Below are 23,201 nucleotides of genomic sequence, written 5' to 3' on the forward strand. Positions count from 1 at the left end.
TCTACACATCAAAAATAGGTGCTTCCAGAGAAACTTATATGTCCCTTTAGTGCTTTGAACGTCAACAATTCAAACATCACTGGCACGACGAAGCATCTTATAAAGCACACACACACACACACACACACACGCACACGCACACACACAGTTAGAGAAAGAAAAATGGCAAAAAAATTAATATCTTCAAAAACAAGTATTTATTTACATTTTCAGTAATATGAAAGTATCTACGATAAAATTATGCCTTTTTCAATGTAACCACATTTGTTGATCATAACTAAATATTTTTGACTCTCATAAGTCAAAATCACAATTCAAAATATATATCAAAAGAAATAACTGTTCTCTTAATCCCCCAGTTCCAAAGATAAACAAGAGCTCTTTTAAGTTCAGCAGTTAGCTACTCAGCCAGTTCACCTCTGTCCAGAGGAACAATGAAGTCAATCATGCAGAACAACTGCTGACCCAACAAGTTATTTTTCAGTGAATGACAGCAGCCAGCAGAGTAGCTGAGTGAATGCTCACTCCTCAGTAAACATAGTCCATATACAAGCCAGAGAACAAGAATGGCGTACAAGTCGATATATGATTTTTCCGCTGAGACGCTGGAAGGAGAGGAAGTCCCACTGAGCATTTACAAAGGAAAGGTGCTGCTCATTGTCAACGTTGCCACCTTCTGAGGGTCAACGATTGAGGAGGTGATTCTTCAAGAACATTGACTGCATAATGTTCTACATAGTGTACCCACGTAGCCTTACTGAAACCATTATTTTCCATGTTCTCTCAGTACCACCGAATGAATGCACTAATGGAAATGTTTGGCAACCTGAATTTCACTGTGTTAGGTTTCCCCTGCAACCAGTTTGGTCTTCAGTCACCTGGTAAGTTTCTCCTCTTATTTAATTAAGCTAATATTGCTTTTTCTTATTATGTTTATCAGGCAAAGATCGTTGGACTTATAGGGAAAAGTTATTTGCTTGCATTGTGTGCATACTGAACACTTGTTTTACTGGTCCCTCATGATAATAAAAAGCCCTTGTTCAAAAGTAGAGTAAAAGGTGATTTGTTATCATATTATTTTTTCTTTTGAAGTGATAAATTGAAATTGTTATTTTTGATTATTAAACAGCATGCAATTTTGAAAACTAATAAAGAAAGAAAATCCAATGCATAGGTTTAAATTTATCACAGTTATTCTCTTACACACAGGTTTGAAATTAAATCAAATATTTAATTAAAGGCAGAGTCTTTGGAAGGAAACCAACCAATTTAAATGAACTCTACTAATTCAAAGGTTCATTAAACATCCAGCCAGGACCTTCCTGACAACTGCAAAATGTGGTTTCTCTGCATTTCGTTATGGGGAATTTAATCAAATATTAGTGGATGTATATGTATGTATTTGAACTTGGATATAAGATTTACAACCTTAGTGTATCAGAGAAAATTCAACGTGAATTCAAACTTGTGAATCCATTTTAGATCTTCAAAATTTGTTGAAGTTGTTTTTATTGTTTCACTCTGTAAAAATAACAATTCAAATGCAACCATAAAAGCCTTTAAATTAATATAACATTCACGAGAATGAGAAGTGAACGGAAACGTCTGACTGGAACAAACATTTTTGAAGTACATTTCCTGAAAGATAGTTGGCTTCTTCCAAATGTAACAGTCGGCACTTTTTGTAAGTCTATGATTAATGCCGCTTAAAAAAACTGTTTTTATTTGTAAGTGACATGTGCTAACACAGAAATAACTAAAGTACATAAATAATTTTACATGCATCTGTTTTTAGAGGTGAATGAAGAAATGCTCAATGTACTGAAGTATGTGAGACCTGGTGGTGGGTTTGTTCCAAAGTTTCCCGTCTTTGCCAAGATCGAGGTGAATGGGTTGAACGAAGAACCTCTTTTTACATATCTAAAGGTATGCTGCATTCTACAGAGATTTTAGATGTATACACTCAAAAGATTCAGAATCGTTCCTGTTAGCACAGCTGTTTCGTCTCTTCTTGTTCTCCACAGGACTCGCTGCCATTTGTTAATCCTCTTATTGGCGATATAAAGAAGTTCTACTGGTCCCCAATATGTGTCAACGACATTAGATGGAATTTTGAGAAGTTTCTTATTAATTCAGATGGCACCCCTTTCAAAAGGTAAAGATCACATACAAAACCTCCAGGTAATTTAAGGCTGTTTTTTTTCTGTTACATGCCATCTACCTTGTTGTGTAGGTATGAACTTCACTGCCCCATTGAAATGGTGGAGAAAGACATAGTAGACCTTCTCTGATGGACTTTAGGGAAACACTCCCTGATGGCAGAGTGATGATCGCTCAGTAAATGCATATGTGCACCTGAGCTGAATCTGATTGGAAGAGGAACATGTGTAGGAGCTTCAGTGCATTCTCTCTGAGAACAAGTTCCCTTTCAGCCACTCGAGGAGTTTCCATGTCACTGTCATGCTTCTTGGAAATGGACTTGGAACTGCGATTCAGAATCTAAATTAAAATAAAGCATGAAATTTAGAACTTTGTTTTTGTTATTGTCGTCATTGATGAACCCTAGCTTAAAACCAACGTGACTGAAAATTTTACTATCTTATTATAGTAATAAATAGTATGTTGGGCGTAAAAATATAGCAGCTAAGCACAGCAGTAGTTATGCCCTGCAAACAAGACTGGTGTTGATTTCTAAGAGTTGACTAAGGATGTTGCTAAGGAAAAAGGTTCTGGCCTCTCACCCCTTATATGTAGTACAAAAGGAGTCTTACTCCTTAAACTTTATGATATTTTATCACATTATACAGCCACAAATTTTAGTGTTTTTTTCTGTTAAGTGTATATGTGCAATACAACACAACCTTGTGCCTACTTTTTTCAAATATGCAAATTATACTTAGCTACTAAACAGTATAGATTTTACAATGCCCAATAAAACATAAAAAGCACAATAGTTATAGTACGCTATAACGAAAGAACGTAAAAGGAGTGCGTTAAAAAATCATAGCTTATCATCACAGAATTGAAAGAAAAATCAAAAATGGGTTTGAAAGTTTTAATGAAATTCTTAAAGTGTAGTGTGTATTTGTATTTAGTCTCATGAGCCAACTGCAGTTACTGCCACCATTGTATGCCACTTTGCATAATAAACACTGCCAACACAATGCAAAATAAAAATTAACTCTGGACAACAGATAACAGAAAATTGTATACTTGATAAAGACGTGGTTTTTAAAAATGTATTTATTTATTTTTTTATTAATCACCTTTTCAGAGAAAATGTTTGCAAATTGCAGAAGAATGTCAATGTTCCTTACCGGAGCCCATAGTTCCGTTTTCGCGCATGCGTACCTCTCATTCTGTCAGACAACAGCAGCCAGTAAACATGGCTGGTGTTGGTTTCCAACGTTTGGCCAAGGCTCTCGCTAAGGGCAAAGGTTCTGGCCTCTCAGCCCTTGTATCGGGATGTAGAGCAGGTAGGTTGTGTTTTAGTATTGTGGGTATGAAAGCTTTCTTTAAACATATTTGTCGTGGTTTTTAGTTGGAAGCTTCTCATGCACGTAACCTTGACTAGCGAGCATTAGCTCGAGCTAGCAGAGAGTCAGCGGCTGTTCTGAATGAGCGGAGCGAAGTCTTTTAAATTGGGTTGTGTACACGTTCATTATTGCTTTCAGAAATGCATTTTTATTGCTGTTTCAGCCTCTGGTGCGACAAAGGGTAGTCTTCCTGGTCCATTCCCAAAGACCCCAGAGGAGAGAGCTGCTGCTGCAAAGAAATACAATCTTCGGGTGGAGGACTATGAGCCGTATCCGGATAACGGAGAGGGGTGAGCTTCTTTTTGAAAACTTTTCAGCTTATGTCGCATTCCTGTATAATGTTATAGGCATTTAGAAGAAATCCAATGAATGAACAATAATGGACATTCGGAACTAACACTTTAATTTTATTGTTTCCATAGCTACGGTGATTACCCAAAACTACCAGATAGGTCCCAACACGAGAGAGACCCCTGGTACAAATGGGACCACCCTGACTTGAGGAGGAACTGGGGAGAGCCGGTAAGACGGGGATGAAATTCCCTTCTAAAAGTCTTTTTTTTAATTGTAGATATGTTATAATTTCTTAATAATTAACGTAAATACTAACAATTTAAAGCATTTGTTATTTATATGTATTGCTTTCTTAAATAAAATACCAAGTCCTATACCATATAATTTTGCAGTTCGCATAGCTGGACACCCATGAAGAAGTATTCATTTACCTTTTTTTTCACATTATAATAACCAGCATCAGTGTGTTTATTATAGGAATGAACAACACAAAATAATGTTTAACTGAAGTGGAAGTTAAAAGATATTCTTAAAATTGAATGCTTCCTTGCTGTTTGGTGATTCTCTTCTTACACTTTCTTCTCATGGAGCATTTCTTACTCTGTTGTTTTAGGAACAGTTTGGATCAAATAACTTGGATTTTTTTTCTTGTTCAAATAACACAATGAGTTTAAATGAGTTTAAACAGAGCTGCATATTTACCTGCATATTGATGTTAAAATAGGACTGTCAAAATACAGAACTAATTCCATTTAGCATTCTGTGGGAAGACATGAAAACTGATGTTTAGATGCTCCTCCACATAATATGACCTTGGTTGAGCTACTTTGCAAGGAAGAATTGTGACCAAAAATTTCTGTCTATATGCAAATGAATGCTTAAAACATATCTAGAGTCATCAGATTAATAGGTTGTTCTGTTGTGCCAATATTCTAGATGCACTGGAATTTTGACATGTACCTCAGAACCCGAGTGGACACATCTCCAAGCCCTGTGCCGTGGTCAACAATGTGGAAACAACTGTTTGGTTTCATCGGGTTCATGTTGTTCATGTTCTACATGGGGGAGAAATTTCCATCCTATCAACCTATTGTAAGTACACACCCAAATCACACCACACTCTGCTGTACTGCGGTACAAATTAACACAGGAAAATGTTAATCAGCTCAGTTGGCTACTTAACAGTAATGCAGCAAAACATACCAGTGCAACCTACTCTGCTCTTTGATCAAAGAAAATATGGAAAATTATCATTTTACAAGGCTGCTACATACTTTTGTGTAGACCAGATCTTTAACACTTTAAGAAATATCTTGTATGGAAGAGGCACCAAAACAGTCTTCAAAGAAAGCTTGTTTTGGTGGTTTTGCCATCTTATAGTACCAAAATGAGATGTGCATTAATGATGCTTAAACCACATCTCACAATAAAATGTTCAAAACAGATCATAAGATCACATTGGGGGAGAAAGCAGTCAGGGAATTTCATTTCAGATGATTGATGATTTAACCTAATCTCTGAGCTTTGGGGAACTTATTACAGGTTATGGTTACAGGATGTTAAGACAAGACATACACACCCTGATAACTTTGGGCACTTGTTGCTTTTTCTGCTTCGTATTGCTTTATTTTTGCATTTATGTATTTAGTAATACACTCATTTATTTCTCGTTTCAGGCCCCAAAGCAATATCCCTACAACAACCTGTACTTGGAGAAAGGAGGAGATCCTGCAAAGACACCAGAAGAAGTTAAAAATTATGAAATCTAAACTTAAAATACGATTTTGCTCTTGTATATATTTCTGGCGAAAATAAAGACTTACGTTAATGTATAAAATATCTGTGTGGAATTGTATTTTGTTCTATGTAAAGACTAAATTTGTTTCATTAAATAAAAACAGCACTTGATGTTTTTAAATGTTCAAATGAAAAAAAATTATTCTCACAATTGTACTATCCCAGATGTGGTTCCGATGAGTTCAGGGCGTTAGGTCAGCTGAAATTTGAGGCTATATGTAAAATGTCCCTGTGGGCGATCCGTACCTTAGTGACAACACGGCAGTAGCACTTTGGTCTAGGCTGCTAGCTTCGCTGATAAGTAGCACTGGAGCGTGTAGACGCAAATTGTCAAGCTGTGTAACACAGTTTACGTAAGTTGCTCTTAAAAACACATTTTCCTAACCAGGAGATTTAAATTGAGTCTTTATATCCTTTGTTATATTTGCCTTTGATGTACTGCAATTGGGGTGGTGGCTAACGGCTAGCTAGCTAGCAACAGCAGCATCGGCTGGGAGTATAAAGTGAAAAATTTAAGATATGGTGTTTTCATAGATTGGTTGAATATATCGCATTTTAACCCTAACGCTAAATAATATTAATACATTTCGTATTTTAACATTTCGAAATTTAATGAAGGCTATGTTCGAGGTATGCTTGCGAAATGCTAACTCGCTAGCTACATGGCAGATAAACAGAAAAATCTTATTTGATAGTAGTCTGGCAACTTGACGATTATAGTACTAAGAACTACATCAATTTGAATCAATTGTAGATGAGCTATAATTATGGTGTGATTATTTTTGTTATTCGGGTTACTGCTGTGTGAAGTAGACTGGATTTAAAGGCATTTCCTATGGCAGGTAACAGTCAGAAATAATCTGAACGGATGTTGCTGTGCTTCAGCAAAATGGAAAAGGAGAAATGTAACCAAATCGATAGCTACAGATGATTTGGGGAGCGATGTCGTCTTCTGGTGTCGGTTCAATGTGTTTTATCAATTCCAGAGTTGGGAATCCAGAATCAATAAATTTTAGGGCTTTATGCATTTATTTTTCTACTGAGAACATCAGATTTTGTTTATCTTTATTAGTCATGTTAACCTGTACAGCAAAAAATGTCTATAATAAAATAATACACCGGTGGTCTCACCTTCCTAGGTTTTGAAACTTGAACCTCTGTAGTGGAAGATGAGGTTGAAGGAAATTCAGAGGACTGCCCACCAGGCATGGAGTCCTGCCGGACACCATCCGATCTACCTGGCCTTAGGAACATCAGCACAACAGCTCGATGCTTCTTTCAACACCACAGCTGCCATAGAGATATTTGAGATGGATTTTGCCGACCCCTCTCTGGAGATGCATCTCAAGGGTTCATTACCCACCACAAACAGGTACTCTATCATACATTTACACATTTTAACGTGCACATCCTGCAGTCTCCATCAGTCAGTACATAGAACTTGCATTGCGTTTTGGGTTTTGATTTTGCTTACTGGTGGATTATGCTGCATTTTTATTACAGGCCATAGCTGTTTACAATTGCAACCGTAGTGCATTGTAAAAACTATTCACACCCTTGGAACATTTTTACACACAAGCTTTGATGTATTTTGCTAACATTTTATGTGCTAGACTGACAAAAAGTAGCACATAATTTTCAAGTGGAATGAAATATTGGATGTTCTTCATTTTTCTTTTATTTACAAGCAAACTGAAATTGTAGTGTGCAATTGTTTGTCTCAACCTTCTTTGCACACGTAGAGGGTGGCTGCCCTTTTATTTTTTGCAGGCTTTGGGGGTAATACAGTAATGCCTGTTTTGCTCCCATAGGTTGCACAGCATTGTATGGGTAAATTTCGGTACGGCAGAAGATGGAACTGGAGGGAGACTCGTTGGGGGAAGCGAAAATGGCACATTGACTGTATATAACCCAGAGTCTATCATAAGTTCTGGAGCAGAGGCAGTTGTTGGGCAGTCTGACAAACACACAGGACCAGTCCATGCACTTGATTTCAACCCGTTCCAGGTAAATGCATTGCGATTATAGACAGATTATCTAAAAGCACATCTCGTATAATTCATAATTTTCCATCTGTGGCCTTTTCTTTCGCAGAGTAATCTTCTTGCCTCTGGAGCCAATGACTCCGAGATCTACATCTGGGATCTAAATAACTTCAGCAGCCCAATGACTCCAGGAGCAAAAACGCAGGTAAGTACTGGATTTAGAAAAGTCGCAGATTCTATTGTGCTATATAAACCTATTTACAATTAAAACCACAGTCACTTTCAAATTTAATTTCCTATTTTTGTAATTTGAAACCTGAATAAGAGTGGAACCTCTTTTGTTTATGGTGTCTGCTTTGCTCTTATTTGTGAAACTGACCTGCTTTTTTCCAGAGTTGTCAAAGTGCTTTAACACTCTGACCGTTAATGATCTGATTTGTATTGGACAAGCAGCTGTTTTCTCTTGTTTCAGCCCGTTGAAGACATCAGTGTTGTGTCGTGGAACAGGCAGGTTCAGCACATCCTGGCCTCTGCTAACCCCAGTGGGAAAGCGGTTGTGTGGGACTTGAGGAAGAATGAGCCCATCATAAAGATCAGTGATCACAGCAACAGGGTTGGTTGTTTTTCTTTTTTTTTTTAATTATTAAAAAGAGATAATTGAGATTTGCCTGTTGTCCATCAGGTCATGTAATTAAGGCTCCCTTAATAATTTATTTTAAGCAATTTTTTGTCCATTCGTAATACATTTGCAATAATATAATGTTTCTAGTACATAGAAATCAGACTATACTCAGACTATACTGTTCCCTAACTTTCACATGTACTTTAAAATGTAATCAAAAAGGCAATAGTATTTCACTTTTAAAAAAAAGGCTTTATGTTTTTATTTATTTCACTTTTTTACTTGAACAACTGAAATAAGGTAACTTATCAATTAAAAATTTATTCAGATCTGAAATGTTGAAATAAAAGGTGCAGCCCAGTAAATAAAAAAATAAAATTGAAAAGACTTTGATGGTAAATGGGTGTTGTGATTTTTGCATTCTACCTTGCTATGTGACTGAAGATGCACTGTTCGGGAATGCTGTGGCACCCTGACGTGGCCACCCAGCTGGTGTTGGCCTCAGAAGATGACCGACAGCCAGTCATCCAGATGTGGGACCTTCGCTTTGCTACGTCACCCCTTAAAGTGCTGGAAAATCACAAAAGGTACAGTTTTACTGAGTTATCTCTCGTTAGCATAAATTTGATTGAATTTTTATTAGATTGTTCTGAGTTTTGTGCCGCTGGCATCTTCCAGAGGAATTCTGTCCATTTCGTGGAGCCAGGCCGATTCGGAGCTCCTCCTGAGTAGCGCAAAAGACAACAGGATCCTCTGCTGGAATCCAAACACTGGAGAGGTATTTGAGGTTTTCATTTACCTGTATGTAGTTCTGAAATTAGCTCTCTTTGCTATATTGATCTTCACTGGTGTCTTGTTTTTTTAATTTTAGGTAATTTATGAGCTTCCAACTACAAACCAGTGGTGCTTTGATGTCCAGTGGTGCCCCAGGAATCCGGCCCTTCTTTCAGCAGCGTCGTTTGATGGGAGAATAACAGTTTACTCTGTGATGGGAGGGAGCTTGAAGGCTCAGCAGCAAAGCACAGCTGACATGGTGATTACTAGTTTAAATTTTAAATGTTAAACGTTTTGAACATTTAGTTATCTGTCCACAAGATGGTGCTGTCATAAAGGAAATCACGCTGACGAATAACTAAATTTGAAAGAGGGAAGAAAATACTTCCTAGAGAAGTGGTGTTTCCCCTGACAAACATCCATAGAAACAGTTTATTATAGCGGAAGTACTGAAAAGAAAGAGTTGATGCAAATATTTAAACATGTGAAAGTTTTCCTGTGTTTGTATTTATTTGGACATGGAAAAAGAGATATTCTCTTACAAATAACTACAAATCTACAAATAACTGAATTGATTTAGCATGCAGTTGTTAATTGAACAAATCATGTTCTTTATATTTTACCAGATATCCTCTTCATTTGATACAATGGATCCCTTTGGTACGGGACAAGTGCTGCCTCCTCTACAGGTTCCTCAGCCCAGTGTGCAGGAAACCATCGTTCCTCCTCTGAAGAAGCCACCTAAATGGGTGCGCAGGCCAGTGGGAGCTTCCTTTGGGGTAAGTGTGATATTAGAGTACTTCATGCTGTGTTTGGTTGCCCTGGATTTTATTTAAGAGTATCCAAACAAAGGAGTCTGAATACATAGGCTGGCTTTACAGATTATTTTATTTCTTTTTTATTATTATTATTTTAAGTATGAAAACTAAACCATATATTTTTTACCTTCCTTTTCACCATTATGAACTACTGTGATCCCAGTAAAATACATTTAAATTTATGGTTGCAAAAACTTGGAAGAAAATGTGAAAATATTCAGAGGGGATGAATTCTTTTTGGATTTAGATGCACACCATGTTTTTTCATAGTATTGAACTTCTGTTTTTTTTTTTTTGTTGTTGTTTTTCCAGTTTGGTGGAAAGCTGATAACCTTTGAGAATCCAAAGCTTCCTCCGGTGCAAAGCCCCCAGCCTGTCCCCAGACAAGTGTTTGTGAGCCAGGTTACCACGGAGACAGAGTTCCTCCAGCGCTCCAGGGAGCTTCAGGCGGCGCTGCAGTCGGGTTCCTTCAACAACTACTGCCAGGCCAAGATCCAGAACGCCAAGTCGGATGCGGAACAGGATATATGGAAATTCCTTCTGGTATGAGTCTCCTCATGTTTAGACACGAGCTGAATCTCTGACTCAGTCTGGGGTTATGACGTGTCACATTCCTCGAATTACAGGTCAACTTTGAGGACGAGGCCCGTATTAAATTCCTTAAACTTTTGGGTTTCAGCAAAGATGAATTGGAGAGAAAGGTATTCTGTTTGTTTGTTTTTTTAAATAGATTCTTACCTTTCCTTTGAGTCATACCATGTCGTAGCTGTAAAAACGTTATCTTCATGTAGATTTCAAAATGTCTGGGGAAGAATTTTCAATCCAACGGCCATGGAGTCGATGCCAAAGATCTTGCAGAGAAGATGCAGCGTCTCACAACTGAGGTCAGATGTTCTCCACAGTTGTGAGTTTTGAAATCGTAACTTCTGGAAAAATTAAATCTCCTTTTTTCTCTCTCTCTCTCTCTACAGAGATCAGATGAAGCTGCAGCTGATGCTAGAACCTCAGGGTCCATTTCACCAGCAGACTTCTTCAGTCATACTCCCAAGGACAATTCCACCTTCCAAATCCCTGTATCATGTGGTAAGAACCTTTCTTTAATAAGTAAGAATAACTTTTTTTCTCATTGCTGTTTTTCAGAGGCAGTTTCTGTTGATCACCTGATTCATAATGCCAATCATTTCTGCAGACACTGACGGTTTGATAAGCCAGGCGCTGCTGGTTGGCAACTTTGAGGGAGCCGTGGATTTGTGTCTCAACGATGGTCGTTATGCTGAGGCCATTTTGCTGTCCATCAGCGGTGGAGAGGACCTTCTCAAGAAGACACAGCAGAAATACCTGAGCAAGCAAAAAAACAGCATATCAATGGTAAGATTGTGATGCAGGTGGATCTCAGTAAACTGGAATATTAATGACAAGTTAAATCTTTTCAGTCAGAAAGTTGAACTTGAACATTATGTGGATTCATTACATCCAGTGAGATATGAGGTTATTTTTGCTGATTATTGTGGGTTAGCACAAAAAAAAACAACCTTCAGTTTTTCAGAAAATGTGAATATTACAGATGGAAAAAAAGGATTTTCAATATAGAAATGTTATACAATGGCCTGGATAATCAAGGTAATACATATTTTCTACTACACTTTTTCCTTCCTCTCAACTTTCCTTTAGTGTGCAATGGATACAGTAGTCTATGAACAGCCAATTTCTGTAGCAGTGGCTATTTAAATATATATGCTTGAAGTAGCCTGTATATACATATATATCTGTGTGTAATCAGTCTATATAACTTCATCTAACATAATGTTTTGCTAAATCATAATTTATTTCCCACAAACTCCAGCTTATATCATCAGTGGTGACCCAGAACTGGAGGGACATCGTGCAGAACTGTGAGCTGGACAACTGGAAGGAAGCTCTTGCCGCTCTGCTGACTTACGCTCACCCTGAAGACTTTGCTTGTTTTTGCGGTAAGTTTAAACATTCCTTGGCGTGCAACTCGAACCCTGACATGCCTCCCCTCTCTGGGAAGTATAAAATTGCAGTTCAGGGTTTGATTTTCTCACTAACACCAGCCTATGCATGTCCTTGCTCCATTTCCAGTCGTTCTTCTATCTTTAATATTTTGGAGTTTTGCCATTTGTCCCGCCAGATACCTTGGGAAACCGGCTGGTGCACGAGGGCACAGAGAAGCGCTGCCTGCAGGCCTGTTTGTGTTACATCTGCTCTGGGAACATTGAAAAGCTGGTGGAGTGTTGGGCCTTGCACAGAGACTGCTCTTCCCCTCTCGGGCTAGAGGTACAATCTCAGTATGGATGTGTGCATCGGTATAAAAGCAACTTTAAAATTTTTCTAGATCTTTAAGAAATTAGCAAAATGTTAAATGTATATTTTACTATTTATTATTTACTATATTCATTTTCCTCATAAGAACTAGTTTTCTAGTCGATTGTTTTTGGAGTTAATCTGTGATAGTACAGATTCATAGACTCAGAAAAAGTATGTAAAAAAAAAAAAAGTTATTTCACCTGGTGTGATGGCAGACAATAATTTAAACTTCTGTTCTTATGAATTTGTACAAACTAAATATTGGTTTTACAGATCAAGAAGTGAGTTGTGTTTTGTTTTAATACAGAATAATCCAGCTCAGAAGTGTTTTAGTATTTGAAATAGATCTAATCTACGTCGGTCCAGTTTGGAACGAAAATTCATTTTCTGACTTTTTGTTAGAAATCTGAGTCTTTAAGAGAAAGGAGAAGGAAGCCCGTGTTAAAACTGTGCATGGATTTATGTGAACATTGTGTTTTTTGTTTTGTTTTTTTTGTAGGATCTGGTTGAAAAAGTGATGATGCTACGGAAGTCGATTGAGCGCCTCCGCAACAGTGAGGTGGCAGTGCAGAGCCCAGTGCTGGCTGAGAAGCTGACCTGCTACGCTGGCATCCTGGCTGCAGAGGGCAGCTTAGCCACTGCCATGACATACCTGCCTGACACCTCAGATCAAGTAAAAAAAAACTTATTTTAAAGCCTCTAGTTTGACTTTGTGTAATTTCTCACTTGAATTAACCAAATCTTGGTTTTCGTACAACTTTTTTTTCTCATCAGCCTGGCATCAGGATGCTGAGAGACCGGCTGTACCATGCTCAGGGAGAGGCTGCTGCCCAACAGCAACCTCCAAACTCCTTCAATAGGGTTGGCGTGCCAACAGCTAATCCCACTCCTGCAGCTCAGCCTCCTGCACCAAAAGCACCCATCATGGTAGAGATGGCTTAGCCATGAATTCAGTCATAATGCCACAAAGCATTTTTGTTTAAATTGCTCAACATACTGTTTTTTTATGTGTGTTTTTTAACCTTAGAGTCAGTTCCAGCCATCTGCTCCACCACAGGTTCCTTCACAACAGCAGCCTCCAATGCCATCAATGTTTACTCCTCAAGTTCCTCCACCCAACCCAGGCCCAGGTCTGCCACCATCCACTCATGCACATCCGCCCAGTTCCACCCGCCCAGTTGTAAGGCCTTCGTATCCGCAACATCCTGCTGCAGCTCCAGGTTTGGAAGCTTGAAAATTAGCTTAAAGAATCTGTCTTGCAAAATGTATCGTATCCTTTTTTAAATTTTTTTTAAATATTTCTTCACGTGACAACTACAAACTTTAGTATTTGAGTGGGACTTCCCATGATAAGCATGCAAAAATGAGCATATAATTGAGAAGTGAAAGGGATAAATAGTAAAAAAAAAAAATAATCTAAAATGTCTTGCATTTAGTGCCTTTTGATCTGATTCTCTTAAATTAAATCCAGTGCAATCAGTTGCCTTCAGAAGCCATGTAATTAGCATCATGAAGGCAAGGAAAGACAACAGACAGGTCGTGGATAAAGTTGTGGAGAATTTTAAATCAAGGAAATACACCATAAATGCACCATAAATAAAGCAAAATACACCATTGCCCAAGCATCTCCCAAATCGCAACTACGACTCTACTAACGCATGTCTGCACACTTAAATAACAAGCCTATTTAAGGCCATCGAGGCCACACCCACATGAATGTGGAAAAAATTGTTTTGGTCTGAAAAGACAAAAATTGACCTTTGTGGTTTACAGACAAAACTTTAGTGAAGTGAAACTAACACGCCGCCCCCACTGCGCAAAATGGTACCAGCCTCTAGCTGTGAGGGAGCGTTTCATCAGCGCAAATAAGGACGCACAGCAGAGTCGATGTGAAGATGGATTGATCTGAAAGTGCAACAGACTCCCACCTGAACGCTCGCGCACACACACGCTTGCACATCCACTCTCTCATACGCATGCTCGTGAATGTAAAATAAAAATTCACAATAGGTTTATCAGTAGCTTAACAGTTGCCTTGTTCTTTCAGCAAGGTCAGACAGATTTAGTAGGTCATACAAACTTGCTTTTACTTTGGCAAAGAGCTGATAAGATTGTTTTTTTGTTGTGTTTTTTTTGTCAGCATACTTGTGGGAATTCCTTTTCTCTGAGAACTCTGATGTTCTTCATGATGTTGACGTTATCAGCATCATGAGGAGCATGATCATGAATATGATCATCATTCCTCATGATGTTTGATGTTATCAGTAGCATAACCTTGTTCTTTCAGCAAGGTCAGACAGATTAAGGAGGTCATACAAACTTGCTTTTACTTTGTCAAAGACCTGATAAGATTGTTTTTTAGTTGGGTTTTTTTTGTCAACTTGCTTGTGGGAATTCTTTTTCTCTTCTGAGAACTCTGATGTTCCTCAGAGCTTTTGCTTTTTAAATCTTCGGGACCACAGTTCTTTTGAGAAGCGTGCTACTTGTAAACTCATTAAAAGAGAATTAATTTACTTCTAAATCACGGCTCAGATACATAAAATTCTTAGCTTGGGTTTTATTCAGTGTTTGATTCACTGCGCTGCATCTACTCTTTAGCAGCCAATATGAGAATAGAGCTAAAAATGTGATTTAGTTAACACCATGAACTTATTGTTTTTTTGTTTTTTTTTAAATATAATTCATAAACATGGGAATGATAGATTAATGTATAAACCCAGAACATTATGAAGTTAAAGTTTACCTGTTCCTTCTGGCCATCTTGGTGTTTTTGTTGTTGTTGTTTTTTTATTAAATGCGCAACACATGTCAACATTCTCTTTGACTTAAAAGTCAAGCTCCCACCAGAGCATATAAAAAAAATTAACATTTATTCTTATGTTAGAATGATTATTTTCTAGACTTTGTATTTTAAGTAAATGTTTCCTCTTCCTGTCCATTTCCAGCTTTCTCTTCTCATCAGCCATTCCAGCCTCAGCCCGTTTCCAGTGGCGGCCCCTTCTCTCCCACTGGCCCGCCCATGCCAGCTGCAAGCCTAGCAGGGCCTCCACTGCCACCTTCATCCTCCACCCCTGGAGGCCTGCCCCCCACTCCAAGCCCCGGGGTGCCTCCTATAGGATTTGTACCGTCTACCTCTTTACCCTCAGGCATGACGCCACAAAGCTCGCAACCAGGAGCACCGGGTCCCATTTTCCCAGGCAGCTTCCACAGCCAAGGCCCAGCACCCCCCATGGCGTCTAGTTCCTTCCCTCATATGGGAGCTGGATATCCCCAAGGAGGCCCTGGAGCTCCTGCAGCAAAGCCCTTCCCGGCCCCTGTGGTTGCTCCTCCTCCTACAGGTACACATGGGATCAATTATGTTCCAGTCCAGAAGTGAAATTCCTTTAATCTGGTTACATTTTTTTTATTATTTTTTTTTTACCAAATAAAGAACATCATCTTTAGGGTAATGGTGATGAGAAAACACTTGTATTCAGATGTCACACCGTTTTTAATTCGCAGGAAATTTTCCCTGGCTGAATTTCGAGTGTGATCATCAAGGTGACGCAATGAGTGCTTGATATAACACAAACAAAACAAAAAATAGAACAGCTTGAACAGAAAAGCAGAAACATGTAGACCACGATGCATATGCAATAGCTGAAACAAGTTTCCTTTTTCTGTTGAATTGCTTCCGCTTGTCTGCCGCTTGTATCAGCCAATAAGTGAAGATTTCAAAGGTTTAGATGACTGAAATGAGTTTTTAAAATAATGTAACTAAAGTTTATTTTTCATCAAGTTAGAAGTATTCAATGATCCTAGTTTTGTGGTCAATTTCTAGCTTTCGTACTCCACTGACCTTCCTCTTCCTATTTATTCTCAAATATGCAGCATAAGAAGATATAACAACAATATTCAGAACAATTTGCTGTTCTAATGAATAGTAAATTGACTTTTTAAGCCATCATTAGCACCTTGTTTTAGTGATAAGCATGGTTAGCATTGCTGACAAGGCGCTCTTGGAGAACCTAGATGTTTACCGTAGCTCTCTCCAACTCCAGCATATTCTGTGCCAGAACTGAAAGATAAAACACAGCCGCTGTGCTATACTCAAGCTTTCTTGTTATTTCCTGAAAGTCTTGATCGTGCAAACATGCCGATGTGTCATTTAAATACCTTCCAACACTTCTGTGCCTTTTCTGACTGATACTGAAAGTAGGTAACTTTGACTCTTCTCTCTGTAACAGCGCTGCTGTTACTGATTGTGCTTAAATGTTGTGCAATCACCTGTCAGAAAAAAATAAATAAATTAGATTTTATTTGATTCCTGCCAATCACCATTCAAGGCTTGCTTAATGTGGTTTACTTTTAAATAAAAATGTAGGTGTTATATGTCACCACATTTTTTTCTAGCTATTTATTGACCTAAACTGAATGCATTGCTTGTAGTTTCATTTGTTACTTATGAGAACTTCAAATAGAAAGCTTCCCATATGTTTTGCCTTGCTTAGCCGTTTGAATTTGCGCAAACCTTTAAAATCTGAGCGGTTGAAAAAAACATGTTTTAACTTGCAGTGCGTTGCTATGCAGACTAACATTGCCTCAAAGTTCACAATAAATCTAAAGCGTCGTATTCAGACTTAATTGGGAAATCATTTGTAAGTCCATCCATCCATCCATTTTCTTGACACCCTTTTCCCTCAGTGGGGTTGGGAGGGTTGCTGGTGCCCATCTCCAGCTAGCGTTCCGGGCGAGACATTTGTAAGTCCAAAAGCTAAAAAAAAAAGAAAAAAAAGCCAAATAACTGGGATAGAGGCGAGCTAGAGAACATATCTCCCATGCTAAAATTCAGGAGTTGATACATGCCAGCTACAGTGCCTTGAAAATGTATTCATATCCCTTGACCTTTTCCTCATTTAGTCACATTGCTGCTGCAAGCTTCCAGAGTTGGAAGTTACAAGTCAGCATGGTGGTGGCAGCATCATGCTGTGGGGATTTGTTGCTTTGGCCACAACAGGGAGGCTTATTAAGGAGTTGATCTCGATAAAGATCAGTCCTGGAAGAAAACCACGCACCAACGTGTACACCGCACTTTTTGTAATTACTTGGAAAAACCTTTGGAAACGGTGAATCACTTTCTTCCCGTGCACAGTTATATGTGCGTGATTTGTGTTGGTCTGTCACATAAAGCCTAATCATGTCCGTTAACGTCATAATTTTGGAGAAATTCAAGGGATATAATAGTTCTGCAAAACACTGCATGAGTTTTGCACCTCAGCAGCAGACGGTGAGCTGCACACACAAGTAAACACAAGTCTTGTCTGACTGGTTTCGTCTGCGGTGTTTTCACAGCACCGTTTGTACATGTTGCCAGTTGCATGTATGAAAGCAGCTTTATGAATGCTTTTTTGGCTATCTACTTCTATCTGCTGGGACTTTTCTTTTTTACATGTAAAAACTAACATAATATTTTTTTATGTAGGACCACATGATGGCTGGAATGATCCACCAGCAGTTCGCACCGGACCCAGGAAGCAGAAGGTATTTATTCATTCATTGCTTGATTATAGAAAAAAAAAAGAAGTCAAGCATTTAAGGTTAATGTTTATAGAGGGATGCATATCAGCATCAACATTGGCCAATGTTAGTCACTTCTTAACATGAGTATTTTTTTAAACACTACTGCTGCTCCTAAGGCCAAATTGTGTTAAATATATGACATAAAATGTCAGTTTGGTTTTTCTGTGGCAGTGTTTACTGTGAATCTAAAGCGAGTAAATACTCCTGTTAAAATGTCACGTTTCAATACCACAAACCACTGAGATCTTGATTTTGACACTTTAATTCATTCAAAGTGATGCTGAAAAAAATGAAATCCCTATTCATCTTCAATTTCTCAGTGGATTCCTGGACGTTTTGTGTCAAAACTGTAACAGTTCACATCCATCCTACTGAACAGAAACCTTCAGTCCCATCTGACGTTAAGGCTGCATGTTATTAGGAAAACAGTAGTGCAGCAACTTAGAAGATCAAAAGATCTTTTATCTTCTACCTGCTTCTTTTTGAACAAATTGTGTTCAGTTGGCATGACCATTCCTTATTTCTTTTTTTTTTTTTTACTTTTGATAGTCTGTTCTAAATACTGTGAGGAAAACCATCCTCAGTACCAGTTTATGTTTTGCAGCCAAGGAAAATCAATTAAAAAGGCATATTCCCATGTATCAAATTTGAACCTTTCTGTGTTTACAGGTCCCTGACAACTACACTCCACCAGCCCCCATCACTGCTCCTGTGATGGGTTTCCCAGTGGAGGCCCCACAGCCACACAACCACACCCAAGTCCCACCCGGAGCCCCTCAGGAGCCAAACGTACAGGTTCGTTTCCAACGGAGGGGCGGTTACTTGAATCCTCAGCAGCAATGCGCTCATCGGGAATGGCATCGGCTTTTCTTTTTTTTTTTTTTTTTCTCATTTGTGTGCTTTTGTTGCTCAGCTCCTCCAGCAGCTGCCAGCAGAGAGAGTGGAGCAGAAAGAAATCCCGGCGGAGCACATGGTCCTCAAAACCACCTTTGACAGCTTGGTGCAGCGCTGCCAGCTCGCTGCAGGAGATCCTGTAAGTCAGCCGTGTTTTCGTTCCGCTGTTGGTTTTTGTTGCCATTTCGCAGCCTGTTTTCTCTGCAGAGGAAAGTATGTGGTAACATAAAGCATATAAATCTTTTTCAGCAAACAAAAAGGAAGCTCGATGACGCTGGAAAGCGTTTGGGACACCTGTACGACAAGCTGAGAGAGCAGTCGGTAAGGATCGCTTTGTGCTGAAGCAGAATCGTCCATATCCTGAGTCAAACGGGAGCAGGGAGGGTTTGCTCTGCAGCGGACGGCTCGTGGTCAACATGCAGGCTGCGTGGTGATCAATATGTTCTCAGAGACGTGATGTCAACTAACTGAAGCTGATCAGAGTGTCTCCATGACGACAGTGCTAAACAGAAATGTCAGGTTTCTTGTCTACAGCATGTTTTTTTTAACTGATACTCTAACTACTTACAGATCAGAACCCAAAACTTTTTTTTTTTTCTGGTAATAAAAAAGTAATCTGTCTATCTTTTTTATTAAAAGCCTGACAGTACTATAAAGTGTATCTATAAATAAAAAATGTTTTACTCCTCTTCAGCATGAAAATAAATTGGGGAAAATATACATTTTCATAAGCAATTCAAGGAAGTCTTGCGTTTATACTCTTTAAAAAAAAAAAAACATGAACGGTAAAACAAATTGACTTTAAATGATTTATTGGCTTAAACCCATAAATATATGATGCCCTTTTAGGGGTTAAACTTGAGATTTAAGTTCCCTGCTTATTTGAGAAAAACATTAGAGTTGAATAATCTGAAAAACATAACTATGGCATAACAAGTTACCAAATGCTACTTCTTTTTTTTTTTTTAAGCTCTCTCACAACATCCTGAGCGGACTCCACGAGATCAGCCGCTGCGTGGCGAGCCAAAACTACCAGCGGGGCCTGGAGATCCACACTCAGGTGGTCAGCAGCAGCAACTTCAGCGAGATCTCTGCCTTCATGCCCATCCTCAAGGTGCTCATGACCATCGCCAACAAGCTGGGCGTCTAACACCCCGAAGACAACACCGACCACTCTTCAGTGTTACCATGTTGTTGTATACATATTTATTTCGATGACGTGTCAACGACGAGAATAATGGCTGATAAGCGTTACGGAACCCGCTCCCTCCCAGAGGACGCCGCCGCGGCTGTTTGAGCCAGTGAGGTAGAGGTTGTTTTTTTTTTGTTTTTTTTTGTAGATGTCTGTTGATGTTGCTGTGCTGATTTTTACAACAAAAAAACAAAAAAGATGAATGTATTCAGAAAGTGGCTGAGTATATGAGTTGAAAATAGTGATGTAATACATGAAACCGGTTGATGCAAAGCAGGTGTATTTCCATAAAACGCGTTACATTGTACTGCAGTGTGTATTTTTCCTTTATGGCGCTCGTGGATGTTGTGGGGGGGGGGGTGTGCAGGGGGGAAGAGTGTAATAAAATGCATGCAGCGCTCCAGCTGCAAAAACAACACATTCAGGGTTCACACTTTCATAAATCATGAGAATAAAATCTGGGTCGTCCTTACAATCCACTCCGTCTGTGTACTCTGTGTGAGGGAGGAACAGACGGACACAACTGTGTGAACCATTTTGTAAAAACAAACGGCATCAAAAGCATTTTTGAACTTCCGATTGTTCCGGGGATTTATTTCTTGTAAAGACGGTGTGGGGAGTCTTTGGGCCAAATCGCTGAAGAAGAATGTTCCGTCAAACGTTTTTGATTTTCTATCGGATTGAACTTTGATAGCTTGTGTGAATGATTTTTTCCCCCCTTTTACCTCCATATTTGCATTAATGTGCATGCTTTCCTCTATTTATCCTAAGATGAATTCAAACAGTAGCTTTTAGAACAAAACTTTAAATAATTTCTGTTGAACCATATAGAAATTGGCGACTCTCTCTGTTTAAGGTCCTGTTACTCCACCTTCCATGCAGACAGCAATGTTGTATTTTGTAACATCTGTCGTTTTAAAAAACAAAATGGCGTAGATGTAATGATCAAATCTTAAACCGACAGATTACAGATGATGTTCATAGTTTTGTAGCTACTTAAAAAAAACAACTCGGTTTGTTTTGTGGCTGCAGAGGGCAGGAAAGTGCCTCACTGTGCCTGTTTTGGTTGCACAGATATTTATACGATCCGTGTTGCTTACTTTACTCATTTCGGTATCTTTTTGAAATAAAGTTCCACTTAACAATATTTGAAGTCTTCAAACATAAAATGGCTCTTTGATTCACTGAGTGCAAGAGCTCCTTTTAGCCACAGGTTGGATTTAATCCCTTTTTCTTTTGATCCGTGAGATTAGACTTTGTTTTGTTTTTTTTCCCCAAATTGATTAAGATCAAACTCCCCAAATGCAATTTGGGGAACATAATTTCCCTGCAGCTGCATTTACCTTTTTGAGGATAATAAAAATCTGATAATGGTGAGGGATGCATTTGTATCCATAAATGGGGATAGTCTGACAAAGCATTGTCTAGTTTAATTTTAGAAAGGGGCATATGTTTATAGATTTGACTAATATCAAGCAAAAGTCTTTAAGCAATAATTCAGGATTTTTGACATTTTCAGTGAAGATGTCTTTCCAGCATTGCTCAAGAAAATACTCTTGGCATCTTTATTTAATTTAAATCCAGATTCTGGAGCCAATACAAATCTCTTGTACTATTAAAGCAAAATTTCTATAACAGTTGTGTTATTTTATTTTCCAGTGACTTTTCTATCAGAACGCTGACCAAATACACTTTTCCTCATTTCTCAGCATATATTTTGCATGGGAACCTGTATAAATAAGCACCAAAAGCAAATGTGGTGCTGATTTAAAGGCTCATGAAATCACATTAGCATAAGTCATCATTCTTCGGACTGCAACTGTTTTAAGACGATGGATCATTATGGACCATCCCTTTTATTAAGACCAGCTATAACAAAACAAGCACCAGTCTTTCTGTATCTGTTTAGTACATTTTAAAGAATCTTTAAATGTAAAAAATATCTGCTCTCTATGTTGAACTAGACCTTTTTGGAAACTTTTCAGCACATTGCCATTAACAGACATGATTTCGTGCAAAGCACATCAAATCAAGTTTGAAATCAACTTGGACAGGTGTTCTCTCTGTCTGCTTTCAATGGAGGTCTGTCACACAGCAACCCGCTCGTTTCAGTTCCCACCCTGAGTCAGGGCTCATGAACGCACCAGACTAATTCAGGACACTTCCTCGGTCTCATGTTAAGTGTTAAAGTAATTAATCACTCGCCCCGTGTGCCACTAATGTTCCTAATAAATCTAAAATCATTCCAGCTGTTTCTCTGCTTCGATTGGTCCAGGGGAATCAGAAGTGAAAACCCGACTGCTGATTGGCTGCTTTCAGTCGCATGCCGGGAGCAGAGTGATGCGATTATGAACACGTGATGGGGGTTTTGGGGGGTGAGGTTGAACTTTAGTGAACTTTGTCGCCTCTTCAGAGGCTCATGGAAAGCTGATGAAACATCTCCACACACATCACACCACGGATCGTGCCAATCAGGCATCAGGGGCGACTCGGTTTATCATTTGGGAGAAATGTGCTGACGGGACTGTCTGAATATATCCCTGCAGTCCTGGTAGGTTTGTGGAGTCATGGTCCTGCGAAATCACTCAGCTGGGATCACTGTGGACATGCACAGCGCACCTTTATTCATAGAAAGATGTTATATATATTTGCATAGTCAGATAATACAATTAAGTAAAAAAAAAAAAAAAGGAATCCATCTTTATTTTTAAAGAGTACCGAGTAACTGACTGATCAAATCTTTTAATATTTAAAAATTCCATCATCAGATGGACCAAAAATAAAAAGTTAAGTGGAAATGTTGGACTTTTAAGAAACAAAAATGACAATAATTCATATGAGACATATGAAACAAAATCAAGCAAAATTATTGATCTATAAATCAGTTTGTTTCAATATAAAACTTGTGAAACGTTAACAAAAACTGCAGTTGTGTGTGTTTGGTTAAAACATGTTTGTTTCGGATTCAGTGAAGTCGCTCAGTGGGCAGAGAATCCTGAAATTTTACTCAAGTAAGAGTAGCGTTACTTCATAAAAAAAAAAGAATAACTGAAACAAACGTAAACAGTACAGCGTAGTAAAAATACTACTGAAAGTACATTTCAGAAAAGTTCCTTTTAAATGTAACTTGTTACTTCTCAGCTTTGCTCATAGTCAATTCCACATCATGCTTATTGCTGCTGAGTTATATAGAGATGCTTAATGTGGCGCTAACTCGTACTGTAAAACACACAACACCTCCTCTCTGTTTCAATATCTATATCAAATTACAGTTTTGAAAAAGGCTTTGGAAGGAGAGATATGATAAACCTGATGGCTGCACCTGTCAGTTACGATATTCTTCCAATATAATGATGGGGGGGGGGAAAAATATAAAAAGCTCTAAAAAAAAATGCAAATCAC

At 38.6% G+C, this 23,201-nt stretch overlaps 3 protein-coding genes across 4 annotated transcripts; all 3 read left to right on the forward strand.

Annotated features, from left to right (window-relative positions):
• The first annotated feature begins 495 nt into the window (after window positions 1-495).
• gpx9 (glutathione peroxidase 9) lies at window positions 496-2,534 on the forward strand. Its single transcript, XM_008436892.2, has 5 exons — window positions 496-698; window positions 788-881; window positions 1,796-1,926; window positions 2,025-2,155; window positions 2,234-2,534. Exons 2-5 carry the CDS (start codon window positions 797-799, stop codon window positions 2,289-2,291), a joined length of 405 nt encoding a protein of 134 aa, XP_008435114.1. The 5' UTR covers window positions 496-698; window positions 788-796; the 3' UTR covers window positions 2,292-2,534.
• An 800-nt stretch (window positions 2,535-3,334) lies between these two features.
• Window positions 3,335-5,669, forward strand: ndufb8 (NADH:ubiquinone oxidoreductase subunit B8). Its single transcript, XM_008436893.2, has 5 exons — window positions 3,335-3,476; window positions 3,700-3,826; window positions 3,959-4,058; window positions 4,767-4,922; window positions 5,507-5,669. The coding sequence occupies exons 1-5, from the start codon at window positions 3,344-3,346 to the stop codon at window positions 5,597-5,599; spliced, it is 609 nt and encodes a 202-aa protein (XP_008435115.1). The 5' UTR covers window positions 3,335-3,343; the 3' UTR covers window positions 5,600-5,669.
• Window positions 5,670-5,863: 194 nt separating this feature from the next.
• On the forward strand, window positions 5,864-20,946 carry sec31b (SEC31 homolog B, COPII coat complex component). Of its 2 annotated transcripts, XM_008436894.2 has the most exons (26): window positions 5,864-5,980; window positions 6,767-6,999; window positions 7,439-7,634; window positions 7,722-7,817; window positions 8,085-8,225; window positions 8,679-8,821; window positions 8,913-9,012; window positions 9,106-9,267; window positions 9,635-9,787; window positions 10,139-10,369; window positions 10,453-10,527; window positions 10,618-10,710; window positions 10,798-10,909; window positions 11,016-11,194; window positions 11,670-11,796; window positions 11,979-12,124; window positions 12,654-12,827; window positions 12,929-13,081; window positions 13,182-13,374; window positions 15,100-15,492; window positions 15,656-15,694; window positions 17,616-17,674; window positions 18,383-18,508; window positions 18,627-18,746; window positions 18,857-18,928; window positions 19,578-20,946. In XM_008436894.2, exons 2-26 carry the CDS (start codon window positions 6,797-6,799, stop codon window positions 19,755-19,757), a joined length of 3,666 nt encoding a protein of 1,221 aa, XP_008435116.1. In that variant the 5' UTR covers window positions 5,864-5,980; window positions 6,767-6,796; the 3' UTR covers window positions 19,758-20,946. The 2 variants fall into 2 exon arrangements, with proteins under 2 accessions (XP_008435116.1, XP_008435117.1); XM_008436895.2 differs by lacking the exon at window positions 15,656-15,694.
• Window positions 20,947-23,201: the final 2,255 nt, after the last annotated feature.

This window comes from Poecilia reticulata, linkage group LG19 (genome assembly GCF_000633615.1).
Source record: "Poecilia reticulata strain Guanapo linkage group LG19, Guppy_female_1.0+MT, whole genome shotgun sequence".
NCBI classification, from domain to species: domain Eukaryota; kingdom Metazoa; phylum Chordata; class Actinopteri; order Cyprinodontiformes; family Poeciliidae; genus Poecilia; species Poecilia reticulata.

Coding starts and splice junctions, on each gene's coding strand:
- gpx9 (XM_008436892.2), top strand. CDS start 797: ATGAATGCACTAATGGAAATGTTTGGCAACCTGAATTTCACTGTGTTA. Junction 882..1,795: donor GTTTGGTCTTCAGTCACCTG/GTAAGTTTCTCC, acceptor ATCTGTTTTTAG/AGGTGAATGAAGAAATGCTC. Junction 1,927..2,024: donor CTCTTTTTACATATCTAAAG/GTATGCTGCATT, acceptor TGTTCTCCACAG/GACTCGCTGCCATTTGTTAA.
- sec31b (XM_008436894.2), top strand. CDS start 6,797: ATGAGGTTGAAGGAAATTCAGAGGACTGCCCACCAGGCATGGAGTCCT. Junction 12,828..12,928: donor TGCCTGACACCTCAGATCAA/GTAAAAAAAAAC, acceptor TTTTCTCATCAG/CCTGGCATCAGGATGCTGAG. Junction 18,509..18,626: donor CTCAGGAGCCAAACGTACAG/GTTCGTTTCCAA, acceptor TTTGTTGCTCAG/CTCCTCCAGCAGCTGCCAGC.
- ndufb8 (XM_008436893.2), top strand. CDS start 3,344: ATGCGTACCTCTCATTCTGTCAGACAACAGCAGCCAGTAAACATGGCT. Junction 3,477..3,699: donor TGTATCGGGATGTAGAGCAG/GTAGGTTGTGTT, acceptor TTGCTGTTTCAG/CCTCTGGTGCGACAAAGGGT. Junction 3,827..3,958: donor TATCCGGATAACGGAGAGGG/GTGAGCTTCTTT, acceptor TTGTTTCCATAG/CTACGGTGATTACCCAAAAC.